The sequence below is a fragment of the Patagioenas fasciata genome (assembly GCF_037038585.1).
Source record: "Patagioenas fasciata isolate bPatFas1 chromosome 19 unlocalized genomic scaffold, bPatFas1.hap1 SUPER_19_unloc_2, whole genome shotgun sequence".
Classification (NCBI taxonomy): domain Eukaryota; kingdom Metazoa; phylum Chordata; class Aves; order Columbiformes; family Columbidae; genus Patagioenas; species Patagioenas fasciata.
In genome coordinates this window covers 214,619-234,312 of record NW_027288508.1, presented here as the reverse complement: position 1 = coordinate 234,312, position 19,694 = coordinate 214,619, and the positions used below count along the sequence as shown (strand labels likewise).

Here is a 19,694-nt window from a genome sequence, read left to right as displayed (position 1 = left end):
GAGTAGAGCGGGACAATCCCCCCCTGCCCGCCTGGCCGTGCTGTGCTGGGTGCACCAGGACACGGGGCCCTCTTGGCTCCAGGGACACCGGTGGCTCACGTTCAACTTGCCGTCCACCAGAACCCCCGATCCCTCTCCATGGAGCTGCTCTCCAGCAGCTCGTCCCCCAGTCTGTCTGTACAGCCGGGGTTGGCTCAGGTGCAGGATCCGGCACTTGCTCTTGTTGAACTTCATGTGCTTGGTGATTGCCCAGCTCTGCAATTTGTCCCGGTCCCTCTGCAGGGCCCCTCTGCTCTTCAGAGTGTCCAAGGGAGGTCCACACAAGCCCCCCCCCAGCCGGGCCCCACACGGGCCTGCGCCCCACACGGGCCTGCGCCCCACACGGGCCTGCGCCCCACACGGGCCTGCGCCCCACACGGGCCTGCGCCCCACACGGGCCGGCCGGCCGGCCTCCCTCCCGCCCTCGGGCAGGCCCCGGGCCGGCACTCACGCTCCGCTGCGCCATCCCATGGCCTTGTTGCGGTAACAGGCGATCCCGAAGCGCCTCCCGGCGCTTTCCCCCTGGTTGGTGGGGGTGAAGACGGACACGGCGGCGGCCGCCGCTGCGCCACGGCCGAGGGGCCGCCTCACGCTGCCTTCCCATTGGTGGCCGCCGCCCCCAGGAGCGCCAGCAAGAACCGTCCGGCGGGAAACGGTGGCCGGAAGGGGCGGGGGTCTGGGGAGCTTGCGGTGTATGGGGGGGAGGAATAACCGTGAGGGACGTGAACCTGTGAGGACTGTGGGGGGTGACCGTAGGGTTTGGGCTAAATAACTCTGAGGGCCAGTGGTAATAACGGGGCGGGGGAAGGGGTGTGTGTGAGGGGCGGAGTAATGACCATGAGAGGAGGGTGGGTGTGGGGGGTTGATAGCGGCGGGGTCGGGGGTAATGACTTGGGGAGGTGTGAGTGGGAACTGTAGGGTGTGTGGGGGTAATAACGGGGCGAAGCAATAACCCTGAGGGGGGAGTGCATGTGTGTGTGTGGGGGTAATAGCTGTGCATGTGGGGGTAATAACTGGGGGGATGCGAGGGGTAGTAACTGTGAGAGGGACAAATAACGGTGTTGGTGATGACTGTGTGTGTGTGAGTGATAACCCCGGGGGGGTGTGTGTGGGGTAATAACTGTGCGTGAAGGTAATAACTGGGCTGGGGGGGCGGGGGGTGTGAGGGAGGGAAGAGTAATAACCCTTGGGGGCAATAATTGTGGGGAGGGGAGAAGTGTGTGGGGGTAATAACTGGGGGGGCTGTGAGGGGTGGGTGTGGGTAATAACTATGGAGGGGGCAATAACTGTGTGTGTGAATAATAGCCATGGGGGGGTGGGTGATAGCTGTAGGGTGGGGGGTGATAACTGGGGGTGTAATGATGTTGAGGTGGGGAGAGTGTGTGTGTGTGGGGGTAATAACTGGGAGTGTGTGTGTGTGAGGGGGGAAGGGTAATAACCACGGGGCGGGAAAATGTGTGTGTGTGTGTGTGGGGGGGTGATATCTGGGGGTATGTGAAGGGGTAATAACTGGGGGGGGTGGTTCTGAGGCAGTTACTGGGGTGTGGGATGTGGGGGTCAGTGTGAGGGGTTTGTATGGGGGGTTAGAGGGGTGGGTGAACACGGGAGGGATGGGCTGGGGGTGCAGGATGGCGCGTGCTGGGGTGGGCACAGGGTGTGGGGTACTTGGGCTGCTGCAGGTTTCTGGAGCCCCCTGGAGGGGTAAAACCCACCCCTGTGGGCTGCCCACATAAACCAGTCGTGCTGGAGGCACAGGATGAGCTGCTGAACGGGCCTGGGAGCCCCTCGGCTCTTTTCTTTTTTGGGGTTCAGTATTAACTGTGGAGGGGTGAGGGGGAAAGAAGCTTTTTTAGCATTAGTAACAGCCCAGGGGAAAAATAAGTTAGCAAAGCTTCCAGCCTCTTGGAAATGCTCGGTTTCTGAGCTCGTCTCACGTCTGCAGAAACAAGATCCAAGAGGACTGTGGATAACAGCAGGAGGGTGTCATCTGCGTTCCTCAGTCCATCAGTGTTGCAAACAAACCTTATTTGAACTCTTAAATGCTTTTTTTTTTTTTTTTGAGCTAGGTAGTGTCGGTGACTGCACAGGTGCACTCCTGGCTGCAGCGTTATGTACCCTGAATTTTTAAGTTGGTTCAGAACAGTGTGGGTTGTTCTGAACCAACCGTCACCCACATGATAGAATTCTGAAAAAGTACTTTGAAGGTTTCCAGGTTTTAGTCTGGCCTTGAAAGTCTGGGTCGAAGCTGTTGTTGTAACCAGTGTGGTGTCTCATGTACACAAGCAAGGGCTGTGTTCGGCAGCAGCCTCTGTGGCAGTGATTTCTCCCCTGACATGGAGCTTTTTAGCTCCAGAGATCTGCCTGTGTCAGGTCCGCGCAAAACTAAGGCCAGCGAACGTTTTGCAAGGACTCTTTACTTTCAGGCACTTGCACAGCACAAAAGTATTTTCTGCCTTTCCTTAGAACAGAACCTGTATGATTATTTTTCTTGTGTGCTTACACTGAATTCATCCTGTAGGAATCTGCTTTCGCTAAATCTGTTATTTATTCCAGATCTAGATGTCTCAATGGATACGTGGAACTTCTTCTATACTTCCCTGGTGTCCTTATGGCTGCACAGACTTTACGTTGATTCTGTTGTTGCTGTTGGTGAGGCGTGGAATGACCTTACAACCCTTGAGGTTATAAGGAAGGTATGTATTTAGGTACGATGCCGGACACACGGGGAATCATTTCACCTAATACGTGTGTAAAATTACAGTAGCTGTGAGCTTGATTAAATGCAGTAAAGCGTTACATATTCACGGAAGTTTTAGGAACACCTGTACATATTCATAACCTGTCCCCGAGAAGGCGGTTCTTATTGCAATGAGTTCAGGAGACCATTTCCAGAGTCTCCGGCTCCTCCTGGTTGCAGCTGCGCAGTGATCGTGACCCCGGGTCCTCTTCTCTGTACCCGATCACCTTTGGTCCAGTGTGATGAGTTGGTTGGGTCTCAGACTGCTGAGTTGGTTAAAACTGTGTCCAAGTTTCTGTAATCTAGTTCACCCAAGGATGCACCCGAGGATTGTGATCTTTGCAAGGCGTCAGTGAAGTCCTGTTTTTCGTACAATAAGTTACACAGAGTTAAACAAGGCTAGGCAATAGTGATGTGGGTTAAAGGGTTAGCTCTCTAAGTGTCTTTAGTGATGTGGGGTAGGGTTAGTTCCTTAAGTGTCAAGTGTTAATTAGTTAATTGTCAGTTCCCTGTATCATTCCCCCCTTTGCTAAGAGGTTAGTAAATTCTTTTACTAATGTGATGATTGTCTATGTTTTCTCTGGCCGCAGGTAAGAAGGCTACTTCTACCTGAGAAAACCCATCTCTATCCTTCAACAGATTTTTAATGTTAATGCAAAAGTCAGGCTCCTGGTGTTTGTCTTCTGCGCTGCTGAGCTCTTTTGGGGCAGCTGACAGCCATGTGGCTGGTGCTCCGGCAGGAATGGCATCTTCTGGGCTGCGACGGGAGCTTGCGTTCTTTGGCGTGGTGACCCCGCTCACTGCAGCTGTAGCATTTGTCTTCTCTTTCGGGTTTCTTCTTGCTGAGGTAGGAAGTGCCGTTTGGGTTGGTCACCCAGAAGGACCAAAGGGACCAAAAGGTTACCCAGAAGGTCCAGAAGGACCAAAACATGTCAGGGTGGACATAACCTAATTTCTTTGATAGAATTTCAGAAAGGTTTTGGTTAATTACTACAAATGTAAAGCTTTCTTCTGCGGAAGTGGGCAATGTAATATATACACTCTGATGGTTTTGATTCCAAAGCACCAATTTAAAGCGTTCCCCCATGGTTTTATTCAGATCTTGCTCATGGCAATTTTCGTCCCATCCGTGTGCTAGGGTTATGACCGTAAGAAACGGCATTTTCCAGGTTGCGCCTGGGTTACCCTTCGTGGTGCTTTGCAGACTTTCTTCACTCTAGAATGATGGATTCGGGCATTCCGTTCTTTAATCTTGGTAGCAGTGAAGGATGCCAGGAGGACTTGAAATGGGCTTCCTGTTGTGATTCCAAAGTCCTTTTCTGCAAGAGACTTCACAGACACATAATCGCCCAATTGGATGTTATGTACTGGCCCATCCAGACCCCTACTCCAAGTTCCAAACACTCTTCCCAATTTTGTTAAGTTGTTTACGCAATATAACCATATAAAAAGTCATAATTTCATCCCCTTCTTGTGCAGACATCCCCTTCTGTACACTATAGGGTCTCCCATCCAGGATTTCAAAAGGATTTAACCCTTATTTGCCCTTGTCCTTGTTCATATGCAAGAGGGACAAAGGTGAAGATTGAGACCAAGCCAAATTTGCCTCCTGCCCCAGATTTACAATTTGTTGTTCAATTAGATGACTCACTTCATCTTTTTTTTTTTCTTTCTACCTGGCCACTGGAGGAAGAATGATAAGGTGTATGTAGTTGCCAGTCTATTCTCAAGTGCTGACTGATTTGCTGTACAATTTTTGATTTAAAATGTGGCCCTTTATCAGAGGATATATCAGCTGGAACACCAAGCCTTGGTATTGTTTCTTGTGCTCATGTTTTAGTTACCTCCCGAGCTTTTGCTGTTCTGGTAGGGAGTGCTTCTGGCCAACCTGAAAAGGTATCAGTTAGTACCAACCAATATCAGCACCCCCCTTTTCTTGGGAGTTCCGAAAAATCAATTTACCATTATTGCCCAGGTCCGTTTCCTTTCCCAATTTGACCCATTTCTAGCTTAGGTATATTCTTAGGATTAGTCTGGAGGCAAAGAGCACGTTGCTGTGTCACCTGTCTTACAGTAGTGTACCAATTTGTAGTTACTATTTTTGATCAAATGTTCGTATAATGTTTCTGCTACTAAAGGGCAAACTAAATAGGAGGTAACAATAAGTTTTCTCTTGTGGGGCGTGAGCCCACCCTTCCTCATGATATGATTCCTCTAAATCTATACTAAGTTTCTGGTCTTCCTTAGTATATTCTGGCTTACCTTCTAAAATAACCTGCCCGTCGGGGACTAGGGCACTTTCCACTTTTACCTTTTGCTTAGGCACCAGTTTTGCCTCCCTGTCCACCAGCTCATTTCCTTTTTTCCAATTCCGAGCTCGCTTTCTGGTGCGCCTGGATATGCATGATTGCCACCTTCTTAGGAAGTTGAGCTGCCGATATTTCTCCTGCACGTTTGATATGTGTGCCTTGAGAGTTCAAGAGTCCTTCTTCTTTCCAAATTGTTCCGTGCACGACCCTGAAAGCATACTTAGAGTCCATATAAACGTTCACAGTTTTACCTTCGGCTAGTTCCAGAGCACAGGTAAGGGCGATTATTTCTGCCTTTTGTGCTGAAGTACTTTCAGACAGAGGCCCAGATTCCATCACTTCATGGCTAGTAGTTATAGCATAACCAGCGTGCCTTTCACCGTTCAGGATATTGCTGCTTTCGTCCGTAAGGCAGTTCTCAGTGTTCTCCATAATCCTATGTCCTTTAGATCTGCTTGGCTGGATTATGTTGTTTCAATGGTTTCCAGGCAATTATGATGAACTGGTTTTCCAGTGTTGTCACTGAGGAAAGAAGCTGGCTTGACAGTGTTAGTGAGGATGATTTAGCTTGATATTTGAGAAATCTTTGTGGGGAAAGCCAACGTCCCCCTTTTTCTTTTAGAACTGTAGGCACCGTGTGGGATACCAGCACAGCCATTTTCTGACCCATGGTAAATTTCCGGGCCTCCTGTATGTTCAGTACCGCTGCAGCAACTGCCCGCGGGCATCCCGGCCACCCTTTTGCAGTTGCATCTGATTGTCTGGAGAAATAGGCCGCTGCTCGTCGGTACGGGCCAAGATCCTGTGCCAGTGTACCCAAGGCTATTCCCTGCTTCTCGTGAGAGAATAGAAAAAATGGTTTACTCACACCTGGGAGTCCTAGAGCAGGCGCTGTCAAAGCCTTACCAAGTTCTTCAAAGGCTCGTGTAGCTCCTTTATTCCATTGCAGGTGTTCCTGATCTGTGGCTGCTGGCACATACAGTGGCTTGACAAACAATCCATAATTATAAATACACAACCGGCACCACTCTGTCATGCCCAAGAAGGGTCCGTAATTCTTTTACAGTTTGAGGCTTTGATGTTTGGCATACGGCCTCCTTTCGAGCCTGGCCCAGGGTCCTCTGCCCTACGCTGATTTCATAGCCCAAATGAGTTACTCATGAGTTGCTGTATCATCTGGGCTGTCTTCTGTGATACCTGGTATCCTTGGAGCCCCCAAAGTTCAATAAGCTTACAGTTCAGGTTATGCATGTCTTCTGTGTCCTGGTAGCGATCATCCACATATTGTTGCATCTGTCCTTCATCAGATGGGGCTTCCCAAGATTCAAGATCTTTAGCGAGCTGATTTCCTAGTACTGTTGGGCTGTTTTTAAATCCTTGTAGCAACACCATCCAGGTGAGCTGGGTTTTACATAAATATTGTCTGGCTGGCTTCACGGAGAGAGAGGCAAAAAGGCATCTTTCAAATCTAAAACAGTAAGCCAAATCAAATTAGAGTTAATACAGTCAGAAAGGTGTTTGCTACCACTGGGTAGAGGTCCTTTATTATTCTGTTTATAACCTGACTTGTATTAATTTCTCTATTACTGGCCAAATTCCTTCTCCCAAAAAGGTTGGAAGGAATTGGACATATATAGAAATTTATCAATACCTACTTGTTTACCCAATTTGTATTTCAAAGGTTCACAAAAATATGCCCGTTCACTTTGGCCAGTGACTCCCTTTACCTACTATGTAATTGTTACTTGTTGTCAATCCACCAAAAATTCCACTTGTTTCTGTTCATTCCAGGTTCCCATCAGTCTTTTTCAAAACTTGCTACTGTCTGTTTCTCTCTCTGCCTACTTCCTCTGTACCTTCCCCAACGTTCATTTTCCCAACATATATACTGACCTCTCTCTAAAGGCTTTCAAAGCCTTCCAACCTCTTCAGTTCCATACTTACTTATCCTTTCAAGAATCTTCCTTGTCCCTGTTACTGAATACTCTCCAAGCTTCATCTAACAACCTTTCCAAATTTCTACTTTCTGTTGCCCTCAGTTTCTACAACTTCTCCAGGGGAGAAGGTCAATTCCCTGTATCATTGGGATCAGCATTTGGATCATCGTTCAGTTCCTCACCACCAAAACCAGAAAGAAGGCAAGGGAAGATGGAAGTGCTTTTGTCCAAGAAGGCCCCGAAATCTGCGTGTGGAGGCGAGTGGCTGCCGGGTGACGGTCCCCACTGGTGCAGTGACACGTGCTGCCCCACTGTGGGCCCCCCCGTGGGTCACTGCGGAGCCCAGGTGTGGTCGTGTAGGAAACGATCACCTTGCCAATAGAACAGGCCCAGGCAGGATCTCTCAGCAAAGCACATTTTGTTAATGATTTTGCAAGACCGGGTGTTCTCCCTAAAGGCAGGCACGCATAATAGGGCAAAAAGCCCCCGTTTATATCCCCCCAAACCCTGGGTGCAATTTCCCTCCCCTGTTGCCCACTGGTCGGTTCTTCAGGGTTTACAGAGCACCCGACACCTGCCTCAGTTTACGTATTTCATTCATCTAATCCGAACAACACCCTTTCCCTTATTGATCTATTTAAAAATGGGTTCCTGGCTCTTTGGCCGTCCTTCCCTCTAGATTAACTTGTAAATACAGGTGTCAGTTTGCATTCTGGGATTAGTTTGAAGAGATTTTGTTTTACATTCAGGATTCACAGTCTGATGTGTCTCGGTCCCTTCCCTCGCGGGGGTCAGGTGCCAGCTCCCCAGTTTTGTGAAAACAACGTTTCTTCCTTGAACGTTCCTTACAGTTCAGTGCACCTGAGGGTTATAATCCGCAGCCTGGACGGTCTCATGTTTGTGGGTGACTCGGTGCCCTCGTTGCTCTGATGTTGGAGCAGCTCTCTGCTGAACGCTTCTCCCGTCGTTACTGAGAGATCGTGTCAGCCTGGGTTGCTCTGTCACTGCAAATCAATCACTCTACTTGTGCTGGAGTTCTCGGGTTCCTCTTTCCATTGATGTTACTGATGAGGTTGGGCTGGTTTTAGGACGGGAGTGGGATTAGGCTGTTCAGGATGGTAAAAGCTCCTTGCGCAGGTGAGCAAAGTTCTGCTGCGCGAGTTGGGAGGTTCCTGCGTTCAGCTGGATCCGGCTGCGTGTGACCTGAGTTTATTGGAGCGTGGCCTAGTTCAGAGACGTGGTTGTGTCTTTCTCTGGGTGTGAGAAGCTAAAATGCTTTGATAGCCTCATTTAATTAGTGCTGAGAGTCTGTTCACAGGATAGGTGTTTTAAGTGGTTTTGGGAGAATGGGGTTAACATCACTTTGAAAAGGGATTGAATGAGAAGTGGTGCTTGTTTCTTAGGGTGAAAAATCCAATGGGAATCCAGCTTCTTCTGAAGGAATAGAAGACAAACTCGTAAATGGATCAGCCACCCTGGAGGCAAAGTAAAGATTTTCTATGGGTCTCAGACTGGCACAGCAAAGGTATCAGTTACTTTTTTTTTTCCCCACCTACATGAAGTAATTTGAAATATTGAGACTCAAGTCTGTTGCTTGCCTTAGAAGTATTGCACAGTGTAAACATCAGAAAGTTCATTAGCTCATGAGAAGTCATTGCCCAACATGAAAGATAACGTAAAATTATGTAAAAATAACATTTTTTTCTACTTGCTTTAAATGGCGCATGCAGTAGAGACATTGATGATGAAGTTTAAAGTTTACTCTTGCCGTACCCGTAGTTGCGAGCGGGTCTTCTCAGAGACAAGTACTGGTTTAGGTGCTTTTGAAAAAAATGGTGTGTGTAAATGTGAAATCATTAGTCATTAAAATTCATGTCACTCTCTTCTTGCAGCCAATATACTTGATTTTTTTTTTTCTTAACATGAGGAATTCTAGGTCCAGTGTCCAGTTCTCGGATGTCTTTGTTCTTTCTGTTGTGGGAGGTGTCTTGTGACTGGGCGTGTGGGGGGTTGTTTGGTCGCTACCATGCTTGGGTTGAAGCAATTGATAAATTCCTATTTTTTTTTTTTTTTTGGAGGTTTGCCAGAGGTCTGGCTGAAGCCGTTATTTCACTTTGTTTGCCTGTGGAAGTCATCAGCATGGGAGATTATGATCCAGAGGAGGTAAGTACCTTATAAATATGACTAATAAAGAAAAGCTTTTCCTTGTGTTGCGAAGGCTCTTTTCCCCTTGTATTTCTCTCCTATTATTCTGGAAATTCCCAATGCTGTGTGTTAAAAGTCGCTTCCCTTCTGTATAAGTGTAGCCCATCAACCCTCAGCAGAAAACACCTAAATTTTGAATATTCCTAGGAGAGGATTGCCTAGAGTATTTTGATGGTGACAGTGACTTGGTATGAGCTGGTTCTGTAACTCAGGTGTGAGTTCAGTGAGAGCGGTTGCACCAGGTCCCTCTGTTCTGTCTCTGTATCCCCAGGGAAGGGTTCAAAGCCAGAACAAGCAGATGGTGACAATTTGCAGCCTTCACAGGCTCATAAGCTAAAAACTCCTTGCTGGTCATATTTAGATGGAGTAATCCTTGAGGCATTTTTCTTCTGTGAATATTGATAGTTGTTTTTTTGAATCAGTGAGAAACTTGATTGCTGCAAGAGTCTGCTCAAGAAGCTGTCGATTGGGGTGGGGAAGGGAGATGTTCTGTTCTCTTGTACCACCTCTGTGAAGCAGCAGACAGACAGTTTGATCTCTCCTGGCTAATTTAAGGCGTCTCTGCAGGGGGGATGGCCGTTCGCCACTGTTGGGGTTATCACCTGCAGCATCCCACACCAAAATCCCACTTAGAAAAAACCTCATCTTTTAACTTCTTCCAACTCCCCATGTGTTCCAGTTGTCTTACTAATGGGAAGCGTTCTGAGAAATGCACCGATCTCTTCTATTCTCTTGATATTATTAGACAACCGGCAGGAACGTTTGTGTGTTCTTGGTAGCTACGTACACTGACGGGCAGCCAACCGAGAGTGCAGCGTGGTTCTGCAAGGGGTTAGAAGAGGCAGCGCGTGACTTTCGCTTTGGGAAAACGTATCTGAAAGGCCTGAGATACGCTGTGTTTGGCTTGGGAAATGCGGTTTATGTCGATCATTACAACACTGTAAGTATCTGCTCTGCACCTTTCTGAAGTTTCTGCTCCGCTGAAAGGCTGAGCTTCCCAAAATGCTCCAAAACTGAATGATAACTGGTAGCTTGTGTGAGATTTGCAGCCTTTGTGTGGACTGGGTTTAGGGCACAGGCAGTGCAGTTTTGAAGCAAGTGTGCTGCCCCTTGAAATGGGAAAGGAGGTTGTTAGCCAATCTTGCAGCCTGAGAAAATGCTGATTCCCTTTCCATCAGTGTTCAGTCTTGCATAAAAATACAAATACAGCACAAACTAAGTGCCTGCAAGCAACACAGAGCTGGAGAGAGGCTGATGGTTCAGGTATTTGGCTGGGTTCTATTTGCAGTGCTTCCATTTTGCTGTGTGAACGCTTTAGTAATTTAATCTGTTCAGGTAGGTGTCAGGAACTAAAATGCAGATAGAAGCACTTTTCATATTAGTGTCTCCTGTGGTGATTAGTAGGTACAGCCTAACACGTTCTTATTTGTTTCTGCAGTTGCTTGTAGCTGCTTGAAACAGTTCCTGCTGGGCTCAAAGTTTGGGTGGTGGGTTTTTTGTGTGGTTTTCTTTTTCCCAGGAAGTACATTTAAATCTTTCTTCAGCCTTAGAGGGAGGCTCAAGCTGCTGTTCTCATAGGAAAGATGACTGGGGGAAAAAAAGGCACTCAACCAAAACCAAAATGGGCCCAAACAAACAAAACAACCAAAAAAAAAACCCAAACTAAAAACAAGAGCAGCAAAAACCCCAAACAAACCCCCAGTGTGACTCCACAGATATTCCTTCAGTGTCCTCTTATTTTATGGGTGCAAAAATATTGATTGTCTTTTAGACTTCCCTGCTGCTGTAAAGTCAGCACAGACCTGTGCTCTGGTGGGTTGTTCACCATCGTTAGTTTTAACCGCTCCTTGATTTGCCAAATGATTTATTGGGAGCGATAGCTGGATATGAGGCTGGGCTGTGGTGGGCGCTGGAGGAACCCAGATGTCCTTTCGTGGGGAGAGTAGATGGGTGTGAGGGGAAAGCCCAGGGTCCCGTTGCTCTGGCCCTGGCAGGGGAGCTGGGACCGGGAAACTGGTTCTTCTGTGACACAACCTGTTCTCGAGTCCCATCCTGTGGTTTTATTTGGATTTTTCTTTTCTGCTTGCTTTGCAGCCCAAACGTGAACTGCGTGCGCTCTTGTGTCTTCCCAACCTCCCCGTGGGGACCCTTTGAGGGGATTTTGTCTTGCTGGTCTTTTTCTTGGGTGCAGTGTCCAAGAGCAGTTGGAAGATGGTTTTTGGAGGTGGCTGGTTAGTTCTGTTTTCTTAGGATTGTTCTGGCGGATGGTGATGGGTTTTAAATCTAAAATCTCTTGGCAAAAGTTTGGCCTCAAACTTCAGGTAAGGGCAGAGAACTCATCAGTCAAGTGTGATACAGATGATAGTGATGTCCTCACACTATCTATGGAGTATCTCTCATTTATTTTATGTGGATAGTGGTGATACACTTCAATAATCATTGTAGATTCTGTTCTGCAAATAAGGAAATATGTGACATCTTCATAGGTCTTCTGAATTCTTCTGTGGGCAATCTAACAGCACAGGTGTGTGACACAGCTGCTGTTAATGGACAAAATGGCCTGAGAAGATGATCTGCCAGTGTCTATTAGTTTCAGAATGCTTTTATTATAGCAATAGGTATTTTTCATTCAAATTAGTTGCTAAAAGAGTAACAGTTCCTCCAGAATCTAATTCAAGAATTCAAGGGAGCAGCCTGGGATGGCGAAGCCAATGTAGGAATTAGTGAATCTACTTGGGCTGAGGGACGGATGTCTCTTCTCCATCTCACCTGGGTGAGAGGAGCTCTCAAGAACTTGCAGGTAGATTTGGGGGAGGGATTGAAATGGGATGAGCTGCCGTGTGGTCGATACCCATGGCCTCACTTCCGTAAGACACGGTTTGCCGTGGTTGCCACTAGTGGAGGTCACCAATGTGAGATCTTCATGGCAGATGTTTTGCGACAGGCTCAGCAAGCGTTCTGACTTACCACGGGGCTTATTGTGAAAGGTCCAGGATTTTGGTTTTTCTTCAGTACTAGTTGATGGAGGTGAAAGTATCATCTAGATCTTTTACTTAGGTGACACATCTTACCGTCTTTGGTGGAGCAATTTGAATCTCAAAATGTCCAGTAAGAGGAAGATTGATGCGGAAGGAAGGCGATTTATTGATAGATGGGAAAGCAAATACGTGTTTGTGTTTCAGGGAGGAAAAGCCAGTATGTCTTTTGTGTTACGAGACAGAGTCGGCGATAAAGGAGCACGATGCACATAACAAACACAAGCCCTGTGGGCCAAATCCTCAAATTACATTCGGCCCTTTGAATGCAACTGCGGGGCTGCTGTGGCCTCCGGTGAAAATGTTCGACACCCCATCATAGGCTTAGTTTGACAAGAAATTATGCGCTTATGTATTGGAAATTTTTGTTATTCCTGTTGTCCCCTGCTGCAAAGCAGAAGGGGCTCTTGGATTAAAATGGGCATCTGGGTTTAGGCAAAAAGCCAGATCCTAACAATTTGTTAGCTCTTTTCTGCTCAGCTGTTGAGGTTGGTATTTCTTACAGCTCCTGGCATTCCCAGCCCTGAACTCTGCCAGTCCCGTTTTCTTGACACCAGGTTCGGCTTGGCTTGCCTGCTGAAGCAGCTGCATTTTTCACTGACCTTAGCAGGCTTTTACTACGTGTTAAAAATGTCCAAGGTGTTCTTAGTTTCCTGTATGACGAGAAGGATCTGAAGCAGCATCACGGAAAGACCAAGCTTTCCATCCATTTTGCGACTGCAGTATTTTTGCGTGTCAAGTAGAGCCCTGTAATATCCCCTCTCATGTTCTCACTCCTGCTTTCAGTTCACGGAAGCAAACCCTTCCACAAATCTCAAGCCTTTTATACTTTTCAACAGCGCTTTCTTTTCTTTTAAGGGAAAGAGGAAGCCTAAAGAATAGCTCTTGGTGGCCTTTCAAGGGTTTCTCAAAGACTGAGCGGCCCTAGGAATGAAACTGGAGTTTTCTCCTGTCGCACTTGGGCAAACTGAAAAATTCCGCTGCCCGGATTCCACTTCTATTCTGGTATAAAAAGCTGAAATAATTTGAACAGGTTCCTTTCACCAACAGTGACATTTTCTCGCTTTAGTCAGAACATTCTTTTGGGTGGTGGCTCAAGTGCAGCAATTGTGTTCCAGCCAATGCTCCTGAAGTCGGTGGTGATGGATTTGCCGCTGTGTCTGACCTTCGGCTCCGGCACACTCCTGTAAAACAGCGGGAAACTGGGACGTTTTTTCCCCCTGTAAAGATCTCCTGCTGTGAAGCTCCCTTTTCTGCACCGAAATGTTTCAGCTTTAACAGACAATCATTGCTTCCAACCCCAGGGCTTTTGTGGAGGTTGCTTGGTAGACCCACACTGATTTGCCAGCTGTGTATTTCCCTCCTCAGAAGAAAAGCCCTCTGGAGGTCGTTGAGGAGTTTGTGAAGCACAATGTGACATCAGATGGGCTATAACCGAGCTCATGGTGGCTGCATTTTTGGAGGAGGATGGCTGAGTCTTTCTTGTGACTTCTGGGCATTTTTCAACCACTGCTCTACTTCATTCCTTTGTAATTATGCCTTTTTGTGTATGCTTTCCAAGCCTTTTCTTGCAATGAGTTTTTGGTGGTGTAGAGATCTGTGCCGGAAGGTGTCTTTGGGTTTTCTTCTGGACTTTTTGCCATGTTGGGATGCTCAGCAACCTGGTCCAGTGGAAGGTGTCCCTGCCCATGGCTGGGGGGTGGACACTAGATGATTTTTAAGGTCCCTTCCATCCCAAACCACTTCATGAGGGACCTGGGGGGGTTCAGCTGGAGAACAGGAGCTGAGGGGAGACCTTCTGATCTCTGAACTGCCTGAAAGGAGCTTGGAGGCAGGGGGGTCGGGCTCTGCTCCCCAGGAACAAGCGCCAGGAGCAGAGGAAACGGCCTCAAGTTGCACCGGGGAGGCTGAGGTTGGATGTGGGGAACAATTTCTTCCCCAAAGGGCTGTGGGGCATTGGAGCAGGCTGCCCAGGGCAGTGCTGGAGTCACCATCCCTGGAGGGGTTTAAAAGGTGTTTAAATGAGGTTCTCAGGGACATGGGGCAGTGCCAGGCGTGGGTTATGGTTGGACTCCCTGATCTTGAGGGGCTTTTCCAACCAAAATGATTCTATGACTATTGACCTGCTGCAGGTGAAATGGGTTTTCAGCTGCTGGATTTTCCATATGCACTGCAGCTGCCTGTCTTCTCAGATCTCTACTGAGGAGGAAGACTTAAAGGTTAATTTTGACACTCATCTCAAGTCTCACATCATGCACACCTTAAGCTTGATGTAAAGCAGAACTGAAGCTTTCTCTGCTTGTTGTTTCTTTTTTAGACCCTGTGGTTGGGGTGTTACAGCCTCTGTGTGGCTGTGAGCTGTGCTGGTCATTTGATTTGGTGCAGGGAGACAGGAATTCCATACCCACGCTCCTCTCTACTGGTTGCATGTCAGCACAGCTTACTAATCCTCCAGCCAGGACTAGCTGTACGCTTTCTGCTTTAAACCACGTTTGCAGATTCTTAGTCACGCAAGACTGAATGTAGAACTGCAGGGACCAGTGACTGGGTAGGATAAACGTTACCTTCTATTAGCAGGTACCACCTGTGCCATTGGAGACGTATGAAGTGATAGTCTGGATCTACTGTTGGCAAAATGTTTTTAATACAAATGTCATGCCTCACCGTTCTTGTCTCGTGTGCACAAAGTTGCAGATAAGGCGGCTGCAATTCTTTTTCTTTTTCTGGATCTCTTCTTTTAGGCTTTTGACACTTGTGGATTCTGCCAATGTTTCCGACCGCTGCAGCTCCCCCAAGATCTCTGAGGAAGAGTCCGAGGAGCCTGTTTGTTCTCTGTGCATCACTTTGGCAAGAAATGCTGCAGTTCAGCCACTTTCCTGGGAACTGGGTATCGTTGTGTTTGCCTGGTTGTGACTGACACATTTTGGCCCCGTGCCAGCCGGCACGTGCGGAGCCAGCATCCAAACAGACTCAGAAAATTGGGGGTATTTGTAAAAAATGTGGCTTGACTCTGCACTGGAGCCCTTCCCCCTCATTCCTGGAAGTGCTACAGCCCTGATAGATGCCAAACAGATGCAGATTTAGCACGTGGCAGCTTTTTTGGAGGGCAGGAAAAGCAGATAATTCGTTGGTGTGGTTCCCTGCAAGGCAGCGATTGTGCAGCGTTGAGCTCCTGAGGCTGCTGCATCGGGAGCAAAGGGGAGACAAAACCCGCTTTAGTTACTGCAACATCGCTAAGTCATAATTCTCCCTAGAAAAATAGACTGAAAAGATCCATTATTGCTCTCAGCTGGTCTTGCTGCGTTTGTAGTGTCTCTTTAGCTTAATTGTCTATATAGAAATGTGCGAGTGACCAAATGTTTTAATCAATTAGAGCAAGTGTGGGGACTGGGGGTTTCTGGCACTGCTATGGCGCAGTCACCAGGCAAACCTGATTTGATTGTGTTTTCTGGCTGAGTGTCTAAAGCCCAATCAATTATTGCAGAGAGATGGAACAGCTAAATAAGACTTAAATTAATAGGGTTTATTATTTTTGCGCCTGAGGAGGCGGCAAACCAGACAGAGTGAGATATCCTGTAAAGAAATTGGTTCATATTTCTTCTTCTGTAACTTTCTGGTGTTTATACCTGTACTTGGATGTTCAGCTCTAACTTACAGGCAACAGCTGAAGTTCTGTTCGGATGAGCTGAATAAGTGTGTGGCCAAAAGCCAGCAATCACAGTAAGCCCTGCAAAATGAAGAGATGAGTAACAGGAGGGCTAATTAAAGAGGTCTTTTAAAAAAAAATGAAGAAGAAACTGAAAACATAGATTAAAACAAAAGTTTCTTCTCATTAAGTAACTTGACTCAAGGGCCTAAATTCTTCAGGGAAATATAAATTTTATGATATTAAAGGAGTGGACACTGCAGGTTTGTGAAACTCAGGACCTGAGCCTGAAAGTTCAGAGTCTCTGTCCATCTCCAGCCACCAGTCCTTGTTCTGCTGAGTTAATAATCTCTTCTCCCAGTGTTTCAATCTGCTTATTTTTTGTTTCCAGAATTAATACATTGTGACCCAAGCTTCCTTGTTTCCTTCCGATTAGATTATTTGCTGGTTTCTTGACCTTTGGGCCTGCCTGTCTTCCAGGAGCTCTTGAAATAACCCTCTAGATGGGGTGAGGGACAGGACATGAGAGAATACACCTAATTCATGCCCCTGTGAATGGTAAAAGTGAAGTCTTGGTGCCTTTCTGTGCTGCTCTGCCAGCACTGTAACAACCTGAGGCTTTTCTAGGAGGAAATGTGAAGGTGGTCGGTGGGGTGAGATGGGTGCGGACCCTGGTGAGCGGCTCAGCCGGGTGTGTATGTGTGTGGGTTTAACCATCCAAGTGAAAACATTGCATTTAGATTAAATATCTCTGACCTGTCCTCTCCCTACTCCTGTCTGGGCTCTTCCTTGTTAGCCCTTTTGGATGTCCTTTGTTAGTTTTATCTGATTTTCTGCCTTGACCTTTCTGATTATGACCCTGTCTTCTTGTGCTTTTCCTTTTATTTTCAGCTGGAGGATCACAAGGGTGCAGAAGAGCCTGTGATTCTGCCAGATTGGTTTCTTGTTACGCTTGCGATCTTCGCTTTATTATTGGCACCGTTTGCACTGAACAGGGTTTGAAAAACTGCCAGTTGTCCTGAACTCCTTTGCCCTTCAACTCTCCTCCTCTGGGATCTCACCTGTGGTTCAGGGAGGTCTCATTTCTTGAGTTTTCATGTTCATTGTTCTTCTTCTCCTTTCGTGGTCACCACCACCAGCATCTCCCCACCTTCTTGGTCCCCAGCAGGTATCCACGTCAATCACTACATCACTGGAGTCAATGATACTTTATACCTGTGCTGCATTTTCCCTCAAAGTTTCTTCCAAGACTCCACAGCACTAAGCATTGCTCAAGGAACAGAGCAACCATTATAGGAGGGGATAAAGCAAAAGCTGATAAAAATAATACCCAGGGGAGTGGGGAGGGGGATGCGCTGCATCTCTACTAAAAATGAAATATTCTGCGGGCAGCTGGGACAAGTCTCTAATAAAATACGGGCTTACGATCGTGAGACTTCTCTAATAAAAATCTTTGTGGTGTGGGGGGTTTTGAGTGAGATTTTTTGCTTATTTTTGGAAGGGCAGGAATATTGTGCACAGTTATGTGGGACTATGGTGGGTCTGTGGATTCCCTGACGGAGGGCATGGGAACAAAAATTAGCCTTGAAGATATGAAGGCCTACCCATGAGAAAGATGGGAGTGATGGAGTATCCGGAGATGTTAAGGATGTACCCGGGAGGGAGAAGGGAGTAAAAGAGTAACATTGATGACAGCAAAAATAGCCAAAGAGATGTTACTGCTGTAACTTGTAACCAATAGTGAAGAGACACTTGAATTGGTAAAACTGTATAAAAATGCACTTGTGGCAATAAATGGCATCTGCTGCTTTTATCCTCAGAGAACTTGGTCTATGCCATTTGTCCGTCTCAACCGTGACACAGGAGGCTCCATGTGAACATGAGCAGAAACTTGTTTGCTGGGAGGTGCCAGAGCCTGGCCCAGGCTGCCCAGAGCGGGTGTGGAGTCTCCTTCTCTGAGACATCCAAAGCCGCCTGGACCCACCTGTGTGATCTGCTCTGTGACCCTGTGTGAGCAGGGCTGGGCTGGGGATCTGCAGAGCTCCTGCAGCCCAACCACTCTGATTCTGTGACTCCCAAGAGGACCACGTGGTGATCAGGCTGCTGGGGTGGATGGAGTCCATCCTGGGGCTGGCTCCAGGGAAGGGACCGGGGCAGCTGTGGTGCACGAGGAGGAACGATACAGGTTCCCAGGTGTGGTGGATGCACTTGACCCCCTCCAGCCAGCCCAGCGGCAGTTTGGTTCAGACTCCAGAGGAGGGAAAGGCCTGGGCTGCAGCCAGGCCAAGAGCTCCTTCCAGGAGACCCACAGGGAAGCAGAACAGCAGCTGAACACCAATGGGTTGTGGGTGCAGGGGGTCTTGTGCAGACCTTTCCCACTGTCTGCAATTTGACTATGAGCCAACAACTTTATTTTATAAATATGACAGCCTGGATGAGCCTACTTTGAGCTCGCTCTGCTGAATAACCAGCCGTATGGCCATGGTTTTACTGCTCACAGCTCAGTGGATGAGCCCAATTTATGTTTCATAGCAATCGTTTAGCTTAAGCAAATGCATACTAGAAATAACGAATTATCTGGAAGTATAAGGTTGCATGATTTTTAATATACTTGCTGCTTCATGTTACTTAGGAAGCTAAAATCTTTGCTGTAAAAGAAAACTTTGTAACTAATCTTTGCTAAAATCTGGAGCTGTAAAGTTCTGCTCATATTTACCAAAAGCACCTACAAACTACACTGAAGACTTGCAAGATAAGGTCTGGTTCACACTTTGCTGGGAAGAACGGAACTGACTGGGGAAAAAAATAACAATGCAAGGCTAACGTGGAGGCATCACAGACGTCTGCAGAACGGGGCCTGTTTGGCACTTTGCTGAGAAGAAAAGGATTTATTCACACAAACAGTACCCGGAAGGCTATGGACCATAAACAGTGTCTACAGCTGAACTAAACAAAGGCACACGTGATATCAGTGAAAAGACCCAGTGAGAAGCCAGAAGACCCCAAAGGGAAATATTACTCTTATTGTTATCAAATAATTTTGAGATCAATGCTAAAATAATTTTGAGGTGCAGTGCTAAAATGGAGATATTGTCTTGAATAAGTAACTGTGATCCAACTGCATATTTGAACTTGGTACTTGGTTGTCATATCTGAGCTCAGTATTTTAGTTGGCATATATATATATATATATATGTATTTCGTACCAAAAGAATTTTGTTTGGGGAGATAATTACGAAATGGGAACCGGTTCCGCTGCTAAAATACCACCTTGCTCCCCCTTAGGATGCATCCTTACGCATTAGAGTAACTTTTGGGGAAATATTCTGATAAAAGAAACTTGAAACAATACTGTACTCGAATGTGGCTTAAATGTGGAATTCTGGGTTTTAGTGCTGTATTGCAATTAATGTTGTTCTGCAGAACTTTGGAAAAAATGGGATGAAGTATGGTACTCTAAGTTAATTTACTCTTATTGTTATCTAATAATTTTTAGACCAGGAAAGAATTTAAATTGTTAAACTCTGATTCCGATTGGGGGGAAAAAAAAATCCACAAAAACCCCCCACAAAACCAAAACCAAAACCAACCCGAAATGCTATGATGGATGGGAACTTGATATTGTATGAGGTTGTATTTAAAAGTTGCTGGAATGTGAACTGATTTGGATCTAGGAATCTCCGTGAGTCTGTGTGTATTGTCTGAAGGCCTCTAACGCTTTGGGGAAGGAAGGGGTGTTTATATTTTTTAGGATAGTGATTGCTGTTAACTTCTTGAATGTCAAAC

At 46.8% G+C, this 19,694-nt stretch overlaps 1 protein-coding gene across 13 annotated transcripts; it reads left to right on the top strand.

The window, feature by feature from the left end:
• The first annotated feature begins 722 nt into the window (after positions 1-722).
• LOC139826671 (S-adenosyl-L-methionine-dependent tRNA 4-demethylwyosine synthase TYW1-like) lies at positions 723-17,828 on the top strand. Of its 13 annotated transcripts, XR_011736821.1 has the most exons (8): positions 761-826; positions 2,593-2,732; positions 7,125-7,279; positions 8,426-8,547; positions 9,101-9,185; positions 9,973-10,167; positions 11,322-11,458; positions 16,800-17,176. XR_011736821.1 is itself a non-coding variant. In XM_071803044.1 (7 exons), exons 4-7 carry the CDS (start codon positions 8,522-8,524, stop codon positions 17,783-17,785), a joined length of 363 nt encoding a protein of 120 aa, XP_071659145.1. In that variant the 5' UTR covers positions 761-826; positions 2,593-2,732; positions 7,125-7,279; positions 8,426-8,521; the 3' UTR covers positions 17,786-17,828. The 13 variants fall into 13 exon arrangements, 8 of the variants coding, with proteins under 8 accessions (XP_071659145.1, XP_071659141.1, XP_071659139.1 ...); XM_071803044.1 differs by lacking the exons at positions 11,322-11,458; positions 16,800-17,176 and adding an exon at positions 17,729-17,828; XM_071803040.1 differs by lacking the exon at positions 11,322-11,458 and having other exon boundaries at positions 7,125-7,223; positions 16,800-17,175.
• The last annotated feature ends 1,866 nt before the right edge of the window (positions 17,829-19,694 follow it).

Excerpts from the sequence above, each read along its gene's own strand:
- LOC139826671 (XM_071803040.1), top strand. The coding sequence starts at position 8,522 with ATGGGTCTCAGACTGGCACAGCAAAG. Across the intron at positions 8,548-9,100 it reads CTCAGACTGGCACAGCAAAG|GTTTGCCAGAGGTCTGGCTG; the intron begins GTATCAGTTACT and ends TTTTTTTTGGAG. Across the intron at positions 10,168-16,799 it reads ATGTCGATCATTACAACACT|CTGGAGGATCACAAGGGTGC; the intron begins GTAAGTATCTGC and ends TTTTATTTTCAG.